The sequence below is a fragment of the Candoia aspera genome, chromosome 11, assembly GCF_035149785.1.
Source record: "Candoia aspera isolate rCanAsp1 chromosome 11, rCanAsp1.hap2, whole genome shotgun sequence".
Classification (NCBI taxonomy): Eukaryota; Metazoa; Chordata; class Lepidosauria; order Squamata; family Boidae; genus Candoia; species Candoia aspera.
Window position 1 is genome coordinate 454,767 of NC_086163.1, and position 12,380 is coordinate 467,146.

Sequence of the window (12,380 nt, forward strand, 5' to 3'; positions counted from 1 at the left end):
TAGAAGTAAAGGAGGGGAGAAATGCTTTCAGACTTGAAAGATTCTGTTACTATAACCTTATAGTAAAAATAGTGTTAGTTTTCATGGTTTGTGCTTATTGTCAGGACTACCTCAAAGGGCTGACAAATAAAAAGTGTACAGTTGCTGGTGAAATGTCAGAATAATTGGACAAATAATTAGACCAGGACCTAGTAGCCTAGAAGCTCATTGCCACTGGATAAACAATATTAACATTGTTTTTTTTAGTTTATTAAAAATTACCTTTCGTTAGGTAAATTTAATCTATCTGCTTTTCAGCAAATGGTCAGTGTTGTCTTTTCAATTTTGAATTCATTTCAGTGCTGCTGCTATACCTAATTTCCCTTCTTCATCTTTGATATCCTTTCCAGTGTCAAGATGTTCCTTATCCAAAGAGTACTGAGCAATTAGTTTTGCATGTAGGAAAGAAGCCTCTGAATCAGTCACAATGATTATTGTTTTTGTGTCCAGAAAGATTTCCAATGCAGATGGAATTCTTCATCTATATCTAGTTTGTTTCTTCATGCATTTGTAAGAATTGTGAAGTATTTCCTTTTTCTTATGTTCTTGACAGACATATTGAAATATTTGAATTTGCTTTGCTTCTATAATCAAAGGTATCTCCATCTGCTATTTTAAAATGGCATCTCTTGTTCTCTTGTGTAAAAATCTAATGAGAATGTCCTGAGGCATTTAATGCAATTTTTGAATTTATTTTAAAAATGTCTGGGAGGTTTTCATTTATTTTTAAATAATCTTGCATCACAATTTTGAAATGACCATCAAGAGCCACCTTTCTAAAATCATCAGATACCTCTGAATCTTAAGTTTAATAGTCTTTGCTGAAGTATCTTACTATTTTTCCATTTCTTGAGTTTTCAATTCTTGAGCTTCTAATCCTTGTTTCAAGCTTTCTTGTCTTTCTTTTAACTTTGATATATCTTATTATATATCTTATATATATATCTTATTATATATCTTAAGCCAGTAAGTTTATTGGCTTAAACACTCTTCACTATAGTCATAATTTCAGTTTTTAATTCTGCCAATATTTCCTCCATTTTATTTAATGCTGTCACTTGTGATGGTTGGGAATATTAATTTAATCCTGTTATTTGTGATTTCTTGGTTAGGCATGATTCCTCTTCCTCCCCTCTTTTCTTCTTCCTCTCTTTTGACATTAGGTTTGTCTTCCCCTTCTTTCTTTATACATTGTGAAGGTATTTTCCATACATAAACTCTTCTTATGATGCTATTATAAGCAAACAATTTATTCTATTATGTTCTACTTGTTTTATTTTGTAATTTATAATGAGTCAATTGGTGGGATGGCCACCACTTCTAACAATTCACAGTTTACAATTAAATTATATATTTGGGCGCCATCTAAGTGGGCTATGTTGTAGTCTGTTAATTTTTAAAGGAAAATTCTTTGTAAATACATGATAATGGGTAGCAAAAAAAAAAAAAGAACAATCCCACAAGAGAAATATAAAACAGTCTTACTTTGTAAATCCCAAGAGTTCAACCAAATTGCGTTCACCCAAACAGTCACTTACACCCAGTGGTATGCTGGAGCAGGCTTGCACTGGCTTGTGAGCCCTAAATTTTCTGGAATTTTGCAAGCTGGTTGACAGTGGAAATGAGGACAGAGCTGAGCCACAACGCCTAGCACCCTGATCAGCTCTTGGCAGCTAGCAGTGCAGCGGTGGCTATGGAGCTGGTACAGCTGGTTTTTAAACATTTAGCAGCACAACACTGCTTACACCAATGTTGCAGCTGTCTGTGATTCACAGCCTATCAAAGAAGCAGTTAGGTGGCATACAGTTTGTACAACTTGGGATGAATCAGGTTGTTTCCTTCTTTGTAGATCAGGAAGATAAACACTTCTTTCCCTGACAAAGAGAATTCTTGATGTTGAATATTATTATTGTAGAGAGTGAGGAAGATGACCTTGACAGAGATAGAAAAGATCCTTTAAGTCCAAAACAAGCAGAAAATATGCAAAGTCCTTGGTGCTCTCTGAGCTTGCAGACGTTTTGTTACCCAACTAGGTAACGTTATCACTGCTAGTGAGTGGGGTTTGCTCCCTTTTAATATACAGCAGCTTGCCCTGCCAGTGTTGATGGGGATGTGGTTTCCTCCTTGGTAGTTCTTCTTAATTAACAGTTGTCAAGAATGATTTCTTTTATAGTTAGGAAAGGAGAAACTTGAAACATTGTCTCCACCAAGAGAATTCCACTGCTTCCCTAATGAGTCCCCCCAATTAGCCAGAGTAGTTGCACTGAGTGTCAGCCTCCTGAGCAAGGTGCCCACCAGAGTTTCTTTCAGAGGGATGGAACACTGCCCCACTTCAAGAAGGCATTGATTGCTGCTCAGACTCAACCACCTCACAAAGAGCCTTAACTAATCATGAGGAACTCAGATAGAAAGTGCTGAAGCTAATGCTACAGAGAACCCTACCCTCTTCCTTGGGAGTCACTAACTCAGTTGAACTCAGATCACTTCACAAGACGAAGCCCTGTTCAACTGCATTGGCAATAATTATAATCCAACTTCATTTGAATCTGAGCAGTTTTATCTGCTAAATGCTGAAAAAATTCTTCCCAACCAAATATTCAGATATTCTTGGTGATCATCTTTTCCTAAAAGGGAATCAGTTGCCTTAAAAAGGCACCAAATGGCATTCAGCAGCTTTAGTAAGGGTAGCAAAATATTTCCTTTTTGCTGCTTGTATCACCACTGCATGGGCTTGAACATGAGTTCTTAACTGTGGCCAGTTAGTGTCAGGGTCAGCCTCGCTTCGCAATAAGACACAGACTCACTTAATGGGTATTAAGGATTTCTGGTTTATTGGAATGATAGCTGACAGAACGAAAAACGGGAACGGGGTAGGTGGTGTGGAGGTGCCCCTTTTATACCCTCTTGTATTGCCCTGGGCTTCCCCACCCTGCTTTGTCCCGATCCCTCTTGATGGGACCCTTGATGGCTGCCTGGGTGTTTTCCCGGTGTCTTCCTTTGTCTCCCAGCGTCGGTTGTGTCCTCCGGGGCACCAGGTGCGGCTTATCTCCGTTCCTCTGACGTCCTTCTTTTCAGCTGCCTATGGGTCCATGGGTGTGGGTGCTTTTGGGTGCTTGTGTTAATCCCTAGTTTGATTATCTCCTTCCTCTATTTCTTAATGATCATGATCCACGTTGTGAGGCTCTTTGTGCCTTGCAACGAGGTCATGACAGTTAGGCTTGAGATGGATCTTCCTCAGCAACGTTCTAGGTGTCTCCTCTGCTGCTTCATCTGTCTGAGCTCCTTGCTAAACCAAGAACCTGCAATGGCTCTACAAGAAGGGAGAGGCCACTCCCATGCATTCTAGTCCAGTACCAAAGCTGCCATATTACTCCATTGGATTCAACTGAACTCGCTACCAGATCATTAAGAAGCTCTGCAAGCATTCTCTGAAAACCATGTGGATCCATTAGGTGCCTAGGGCAGACCAATCTAATAGGTCCCTCCACACTGTGGGTCGGTGGGATTGCACAGCAGAACTCCAAGCAGAAAGAGGGTGATTTGTGCACAGCAAGGGACAAAGCTCAATGCCCCCACTTTCAGTTCTTGTTGGTATACCCTGTCACAAAAGTCAGATCTAGCATGTGACCTCCTGTGTGTGCTGAGAGAGGAGTATTTCAGCCAAATCCAATATAGTTTAAAGAGTTGTGCCATCATTAATTTCCTGAAGATGAGTTATCATTTCTACAGGTCGAGAGACCAGGCTACCTCTGCGTATCAAGGGAGAGGCCATGAGCCCCAAACTACTTTTCAATTTTGATCAACTGGATGTTGGGAAAATTTTTGTTGGATCAGCCCACAGTTATGAGGTAAGTTCAGTTGTTACTGTGCACTTCTTTCCTCAGACAAAGTTGTGATTGTTGTTCTGTGTGAAGTAGTTTCAGCTAAGAAAGTGTTCTGGTCAGCTTTATAGTTAAGCAGGAATTTGAATCTGGATTTCCCTGTCTTAAATCTTAAGATTCTCTTGCCTCTTACCGTATGTCGGTCAAGCTTGTAGAGCAAACTCTCAAGAAATCAAAGTGAACAAACTAGGAAGAGAATGGAATTTATTTTATTACTCTTGTAAAGTGTTGACTTCTTTTCTTCTGCCTGTCATTCACTCTTTTCTTTCAGGCCCTATTGAGCTAAAGTACTGTCTGCCCATCTTTAAATCAATACATCATAATACTATTATAAAATTGGCTGTCATTGTCCTCCCTCTATTGTGTCTGTTCTGAACCACTGCCAAATGGTGTTGCCTTGTTTGTGAGTGTATAAGTAGTTTTATTTATCTATTTACTTGACAAATTTAGATACTGCTTCAGTTTAAATGGCTCAGCAGTATACTTTATTAGAGCAACAGTAACAAATTATCAGTGCAAATCCATAAAAATAGTGCATTAAATATATAATGTATAAATAACAGTGTATATAAAAACCCATATTTGCACCAATAGCAATGAATCTCTCAATGTATTATGAAACAATCAGGCCTTTACAAGCCTTTGGAAGGCCATAATTGGGGTTTGCCTTTCAGCAAAATGGTCTTCCCTTTCAGGGAAGGGGCAGGTGTTGAAAGAAGCCTGGGCAATACTCTCATGGGGTTAGGCAGTTCCTGCAAAAAAATGAGTATGAATTCAGTGATGCCACAGTGATGGTGTTGGGTCTAGTTACTATGAATGTGCATTGCCAGAACCACCAATAACATAAGTTGATTGGGTCAGGCCAGCTCTGATGCAATCTAATGACAAAACAGCATTGAATTGAAGCTCAAAGGTACAAGAGTTGGTTCTTGAAATTGCAAGCTATTTTCCCTGCTCATCATTATCCCTTCTCTCTGTGCCAGGCCATCTTATCTAACCAAGGAGCTATTGATGCCCTCTTCAACCTGATGTGGCCCTCCACTGTGCTGGGTGCCTGTTTTTCCTTTCAGCCCAGCGAAGGAATCATTGAGCCAGGTGGCCATCAAGCCATTCACATTACTTTCAGCTCCTCTGTCCTGGGTCATTTCTTCGAAGAGTTTAAGTTCAGTGTGAATGGATCTCCTCAGCCTGTGACCTTAGTGATTCGGTAAGCCCCAAGCCTCTTGTGCTTTGGCTAGACTATTTATTAAGATAGACCAAGAGGCATATGCACTGTGTGTTAATGTGTGGTAGCTTCGTGCTATTGCATGTATTCTTTGTGACAAGAAAAAATTACAGTTGTATGAGCCAGAATGGAGACTTTGTTTTCCATAAAATGTTTGTTTGTTTGTTTATTATTCAAATTTAATTACCGCCCATCTTCTCCAAAAGAGGGACTCTGGCCGGTTTACAGTAAAATCAAACTCCAAGCAGAAATGTTAAAATCTCATAAAACTGGACCCATTACCATTATTATAAAATGCAATAAATAAATGTAAAATCCAAGAGGGTATAAAATTCCAAGCTGGTGGGAGGGCCTCTAGGGTGTGAGCCACCCCCAAGAATGGTTACCCACTTTCCCGCCCCAGGCAAGACGGCAGAACCAAGTCTTCAGGGCCTTCCGGAAGGTCAGGAGTGAAGGGGCCTGCCTCACTCCAGTGGAACTCATTCTCTTGGGCATCTGGCAGGCTCAATGGGTCTTCCAGACAACATCATCTCTTATCTTTCTTAGGATGGCATGGTTTTCTCTGTTTGCATTTTTAAAATCTCTCTGTTTCTCATCCTAGGGGCTGTGTCATTGGACCGACATTTCATTTCAGTGTCTCATCTCTCAATTTTGGGGATGTCTCCTTTGGTAAGCCAGTACTCTATTAGTTTTGTTTGGGGACTCATCTTCCCTTAGGCCAACAGACCAATGTCCATCTAGTCCAACATTCGCTTTCCAGTCCCAACCAGAGAAGGGTCCCCTCCTCGTTGTCCTCCAGGTTAGGCTCAGGGTTAGACAAGGTGTGAAGCTTATTTCCTGCTGGTAATCTGCTACTGGCTCTGAAAAAAGGGAAGAGCATGCCCAGATGGTTCAGTGTGTTCACTCGGGAGATGGGGCAAAAGTACAGGAGTTAAAAGAAGGTGATGGGGAAAGCTAAGTACAGGTGGCAAGGAATGCTGTCAAGGGGTGCTCCTTTGAAACAAGGAGTTTGCAAAGGCAAATATTTCAGGAGACTCAAATGAATCATAAAGGCAATGGTATGAGGAAAAGGCTATTGATAAACTGTAACTTTAAAAAAATTGTGGATGGAATTTTGTTATTGTGAATGCATCTCCGTATTGTGACCTTCCCTGAATCTGAAACTAGGAATTTTAGTGATTTTCTCGAGGATGGGATACATTTTGGAGTTTAAGCAAGAAGATCTCTTTGTGAAAGAAAAGAAGTGCTGCTGCTTCTTTCCCGATCTCACAGTTTTGTTCAAGTGTGTAATTTTTTTGCAAAAGTGTCAGTCACAGCTTAATTTTAGTATTTATTGGTATTTTCTGGGCAAGATAGTTATGGAGTTAAATTCATTACAAGTGGAGCTAATGGTGGTTGACTGATGTGGCTTAAAACAGCTCTCGTTCACAACCTTGGAAAACTATCTGATATGGTTGGTTTGAATGCCACTGTTTGGTTGAGGGAGGTTGGTGTTGCTTTTGTATTCTGTTTGGTCTTCCTGGAGGTGCCTCTCTTGCAAGATCAGAAGGACCTGCAGGGCTCTCTTCTGTCCTTATGGCCGGTATAGCTGGAGGAGGAGGAAGTATGGTCCTGAAGTCGGCTGGTCATGGGAGTGCTGCCAACAAGGAAAGCGACAGAAATAGCAGTTACAGACCAGTGCGTCCTGTTTGTGGGGTCTGGAGGCCGAGGATGGCCTAAGGTTATGGAGAACTCTGCTATAAGCTCCACTGTGCATCCCACATTTTGGACTGGGTTGAAGGGGTGACCATGGCTCTGGGGGCTCCCTGGAAGCCCAGGTGCTTCACAGCTGGTGGGACCATAGGGGGATCAGGCCCTATCAGCAGGGGTGGTGGTGAAGGGTAAGTGTTTGGTTCACTTTTTGTTGTGGATTCTTGATATGATATAGGTGTGGTGCTGGGGGGTTGGGAGGTATGGATGGATGGGCACCCAGGAGCGGGGGAGATTGGAGGGAGATATGAGGGTGGGGGGCATTATTGGTACATAGATGGGCAGGGGTAGATATAGCAGGAATCTGAAGGCATACCAGGAACTCTGAGAGTGCCTACGGCCTTCTGCCCTATGTCTTTAAACTCCCAAACCTTGTTTGGTCAAGAAGTGCTACTATGGAGGAAATGACTGGCCCAAAGACACCCAGTGAGCTTCCTTGGCCAAAAATGGACCCATTAAACACCACCCCACACCGGCTCTCATCCTTGGTTCCATCTATTGTAATTCTTGAGCTTTGCCTCCTAATAGCTGCCCTCTGTCCCACTACCCTAAAGGGTGCAAGCTATCAAGGCCTGCACTGGGATGAAAAAGTTGACTTCACATAAAGCGGGAAGGGATTGGCTTGGTGGCCTTGGTCCTTTTCGGGCCCCTCATTCAGTTCACTTACAATCTCTGTAACTGATCTTCCAGGTTTCCCCCAGACGCTGTCCTGCTGCCTCAGCAACACCTCATTGGTGCCCATGACTTTCAGCCTCCGTGTCCCAGGAGATGGTAATGGAGAGCCAAGTATTAGGAGTCAAGATCAGGCCTCTGACATCTCAAAGCCAAAATGGAGAAAGGCATCATTTGCATCTGCAAAGCCCAAGGAATTTACTATCGCTCCCAGCCATGGCACCATTCGCTCACAAGGATTTCTAGACATTGAGGTACAAAACCACTGTAGCCTTGGAATACAGCTAATAACTGATATAAAACTAGTTGTCTGTAGGACTTAATTGTGAGATTAAAATGCAATGGAAAAGCTTCCTGATGGCCACTGAAAATGCTGAATTCTTACTGAGTTGTTGTTAATCATTTTCCCTGCTCTTGAGCTGAAAAGATCCCCAGTCTTGGGTAAAGTCAGTAGCAGACACTTCTTCTTAGGCTTATAACCAAAAAGACAGATAGTCCTCGACCTACGACCATTCACTTACTGTCTGTTCAAAGTAACGATGGTGCTTAGAAAATAGACTTGTGACTGGTCCCTGAAATTATGATCCCTGTGAGGCCTCCGCAATCACGTGACCAACATTCGGCCACTCCAGAAGCAACAGCCATTTTTGACCATTGCAAGGCCTCCGCAGTCATGTGATTGACATTTAGGACCCCAAAAGCGATTGCACTTAACAACCTTCATTTTCATGTGGTCACGCGAGCAAGCAACATCTGGGGACTTTGCAGCTGGCGCACGTTTTCTTCCCATAGTTTTGCTTGTGTGCAGGACCAACCGAGTGAAGTACCTATGTGTGCATATTGTGGTAAGGTAAGATTCTGATTCTGATTCTGATTTCTTTTAATTTTTTTGCCGATATGGAAGTACTTTGACTTCACTTTAAAATAAAAGAGGAGGAGCGATAGTAATGCGCAAAATAATGCTGGGAGTCTTCAATACATTCCCATCTGCTTTTTTTGTGTTTTCCAACAGCAACAGAGAACCAAATATAGGGCTATTTTTTTCCAAAAATAAATGCAATACATAGTATTATGTCATCAGACATAGCTTACTAAATCCTGTCCTGGCTGATACTATTTAAATAGGGTGGCAATTTTGGCTTGCTGTACAGTCCTAGTGGCTATTGTTGAGCCAGGAGGTTTATTTTATTTTATTTTATTTTATTTTATTTTATTTTATTTTATTTTATTTTTTTATTTTATTTTATTTTATTTTATTTTATTTTATTTATTTTATTTATTTTAATTCTATTCTATTCTATTCTATTTTTATTCCTGCTTATTTTAACTTTTTGAGACTTTTGAGAGTGATCTAGATTACCATACAGTACAGCATCTAAAACCAACATGCATTTGGCAGAATGCCCTTATATGCAGTAATCGTATATTCAGAGATACCTGCCTTCAGCACAGTATGAGTTTGCATATGTTCGGGAAGTTTCTACATTTAAATTAAGTTGCGGGTGCGATATCCATCTTTATCTCTACAGTACAGTAATAAAGTTTTTCAACTTTGATTACTGCACTACTGTAAAAAATCCTGTTTTCCTCAAAGCTGAATCCAGAAAAAACTGATCTGCTTTCTAATGGTTGAGTAGGGGTTCCTTCCCTTCCCCTTCCCCTTCTCCTTGCCTCATCTCAATGTGTCTGCATGTGTGGCGATGATTTCTGTGAGAGAAAGAAAATGACTGGGTCATGCAGATGGCAAAGACCCAGCCTGAGGATAAAACGCTGGTGAAGCAATATGCGTTGTCTGTCTATTCTCTAAACCGCTGATCTTCAACTCTGCAGACAATTTTTGCGAGTTTTTATCCCTTCCTGCAAACCCTGGCTTTTCCTCACAAACGGACTGTACTGTATGTAGGGTCCAAACTGCACAGTTCACTCTCTCCGATGGTCAAGAATCAGATTCAGTCTTGCACATGCTGTACACTAAGGAAAAAAATGACCAAGAGGAGCAGGGCGGGGAGCCAGTTGAGAACAAAGGTGGAGCGTATAAACCAATATTGAATATAGTAAATAAATGAATTTAAAATACGTTGCTGCTAGCAGTGACCATTCACGTGCTTTTGTCCAGGGAAATACATTTTTAGCAGACACGGAAAACACATTCTTGCGCTACAGTACTGCCTCCCCCCACCCTAACACTGAAGGTGAATCGTTCTGAACCAGCCTCCCTCCCTCCCTCTCTCCTTCCCTGCAGGACAGCGCTCCGCAACCGGCTCTTGTTTTGGCTGGCAGCCTCTTCAAAGAGAGAGGGCGCCATGTCAGCTACGCAAGGAAGCAGGAAGCAAAGGAAAGCCATCAGCCTTGATTTGAAGATGAAGATCACCAAAGCGCATGACAAGGGGAAGGAGGTGAACATTGCAGCGCAAGAAGAGGGGCTGGCCCATCCCACCCCCTCCACTATTCTGAAGGATAAGGAAAGGGCCAGAAAGGCAATGAAAGGAGCAAGACACCAAACAGGTCTCATCCGCGAAAGAGAAAAACTGCTTGTACTTTGGACTGAGGGTCGAATCCAGAAGAGGATTCCGAGTAGCCTTCTTCTCGTTCAGGCTAAGGCACGCAGCGCTTTCAGAACGCTGAAAGGAAGAGCAGGCGAGGAGTGCATCGACATATTTGCTGCCAGCCGTGGCTGGTTTATGCGGTTCCAGCACAGACTTGGTTACCGCAACAGACATTCATCAGGTGAAGCCGCAAGCGCTGACGGAGAAGCTGCCCAACGTTTTCCAGATGTAATCGTAACAGAAGGCAACTGTTGACAATGCAGCTGGACATCCCCTGCACCTCGGCAATCCCAGCCGGATGTAAGGGAGTTTATCCACCCAAAAACACCACCCGTCTCTCTCAGCCTATGGACCAGGGAGCTAGCACAACGTTCAAGGCCTACTGTTTATGTGCAACGTTTGCCAAAGCCATAGCTGCAGTGGAGAATGAGACTGCAACGTTGTGTGACTTTTGGAAAGTCACACAAAGTATCCTCCGTTGCACCAAAAACATTGCAGCAGCGTGGCAAGATGCATGCAGGGGATTTGGAAAAACGGTTTTTAAAATGTTTTGCTGCTCTTTGAAATAAATCAGAACGTTTTGATACTCAGAAAATCCCTTGACTTAGAGGTTGATGCTGAGGATGTGAAACATTTAATGGCCTACACTGAAGGAGAGCTTTCAAACGAAGATTTAACTGAACTGCAAGAGGAATTGGAAGGACGAGGGTTGTTGGAGGAAGAGGAAGAGGAAGAACACTTTGAAGGAGGAGGAGGAAATGTAGAAGTTCAGCCCAAAACGTTCACTGTGGAAGGATTGGCTGGTATTTTCTTGGGAATGAACAAAAGTTTATCACAATTAGAAAGCATGGATCCAAGTGTGCAATGTTCTGGAAAAGTATGTTGAGAAATTGATGACATCTTAAGAGCGCTATCGTGAAATATGTGAAGAGAAAGGGAAAAAACCATGCAAGCCACACATGCTGGGTTCTCTAGGAAAGTTACTCCTTCCTCACCTGTACTTCCCTCCCCAGCCACTGGGACAGAAGACCCAGACGATCCGCAGCCCTCAACCAGCCATGCCAGCCTATCCAGCGTTACGCAAGACACAGAAAAGACTAATCTTACTGTATACTGTACTGATGTTTATAGGTACTTGTAAAATCTGATTTTGCACTTTTTTATTTTTGTACTGTAACGCAATATTATGCCAGTAATAATAATCCTACTTTTGTTAAGTATTGCTACTATGTTATGTATTCATGTTATTAAAGTATTAACTCAAGAAGCCCCTGAGCTATAATTGTGGTCGCAAGTCGAGGACTACCTGTAGCACAAAAAGAAAATGTGATGGCAAAGGAAGGAGGAATAAGTCAAACTTGGGTACGAATTCTTAAGATTATAAAATTCTTAAACATGATAAAGCTCTTATAAATGTCAGAGTTGGGATGGAAGCAGATGTGAGAATCCTTGTTTTCCTTTTCTGCTGCAGGTGACCTTATGTTCAAACACTGTGAAGATCTATGAAACTGCCCTGGTAGTGGACGTAAAGGGTAGTGGTGAAGATGTTCTAGCTCTCCCAATTTCAGCAAGGTACTGTTTATTTCACTGCTGCAATGCTGGGATGCTGTGGCTTTTATGGTCAAACCTTTGCCTCCATTCTAAACAAGATAACGTGGAATGTTATGAGCTAAGTGTCAGTGAATAAGCTGTCAGCATTTTGATCTCAATTCCAGCCTAATTAAATAGAATGCCTTTCTTAAATGTGAAAATTAGAACTACAGGTATAATTTGATTGTATATGTACAAGACTTTTCAAATCTGGCACAATAATTAAGATGCTGAATTTTGATTGATTGACTGATTGGTTGATTGGTTGATTGGACTGGTTGACAAACCTGACTTGGCTTTCTGAATTTCAGACTGGATTTTGACTACTGTGTGCTCCTGTTGAGATTTGTCATTGCTCTTCTCCCAAGGATTAAACGTCTTCTGATTTCCTGACTGCAGCCAGCACCTGCAGTAATCTTTGCACCTAGAAATACAAAGTCTGTCACTGCCTCTACGTTTTCTCCCCCTATTTGCCAGTTATCAATCAAGCTGGTTGCCATAATCTTGGTTTTTTTGAGGTTTAACTGCAAGCGCTTTTGCACTTTCTTCTTTCACCTTCATCATAAGGCTGCTCAGTTCCTCTTCACTTTCAGCCATCAAAGTGGTATCATCTGCATATCTGAGATTGTTAATGTTTCTTCCAGCAATTTTAACTCCAGCCTTGGATTCCTCAAGCCC

General features: G+C 41.9%; 1 protein-coding gene across 1 annotated transcript in view; it reads left to right on the plus strand.

Annotated features, from left to right (window-relative positions):
• The window catches only part of HYDIN (HYDIN axonemal central pair apparatus protein), a 287,221-nt gene that overhangs the window by 37,431 nt on the left and 237,410 nt on the right, over positions 1 to 12,380 (plus strand). The window contains exons 10-14 of the mRNA XM_063313067.1: positions 3,769 to 3,887; positions 4,904 to 5,127; positions 5,747 to 5,814; positions 7,585 to 7,820; positions 11,584 to 11,684. Coding sequence (XP_063169137.1) covers positions 3,769 to 3,887; positions 4,904 to 5,127; positions 5,747 to 5,814; positions 7,585 to 7,820; positions 11,584 to 11,684 — 748 coding nt within the window. The remainder of the gene's footprint in view (positions 1 to 3,768; positions 3,888 to 4,903; positions 5,128 to 5,746; positions 5,815 to 7,584; positions 7,821 to 11,583; positions 11,685 to 12,380) is intronic.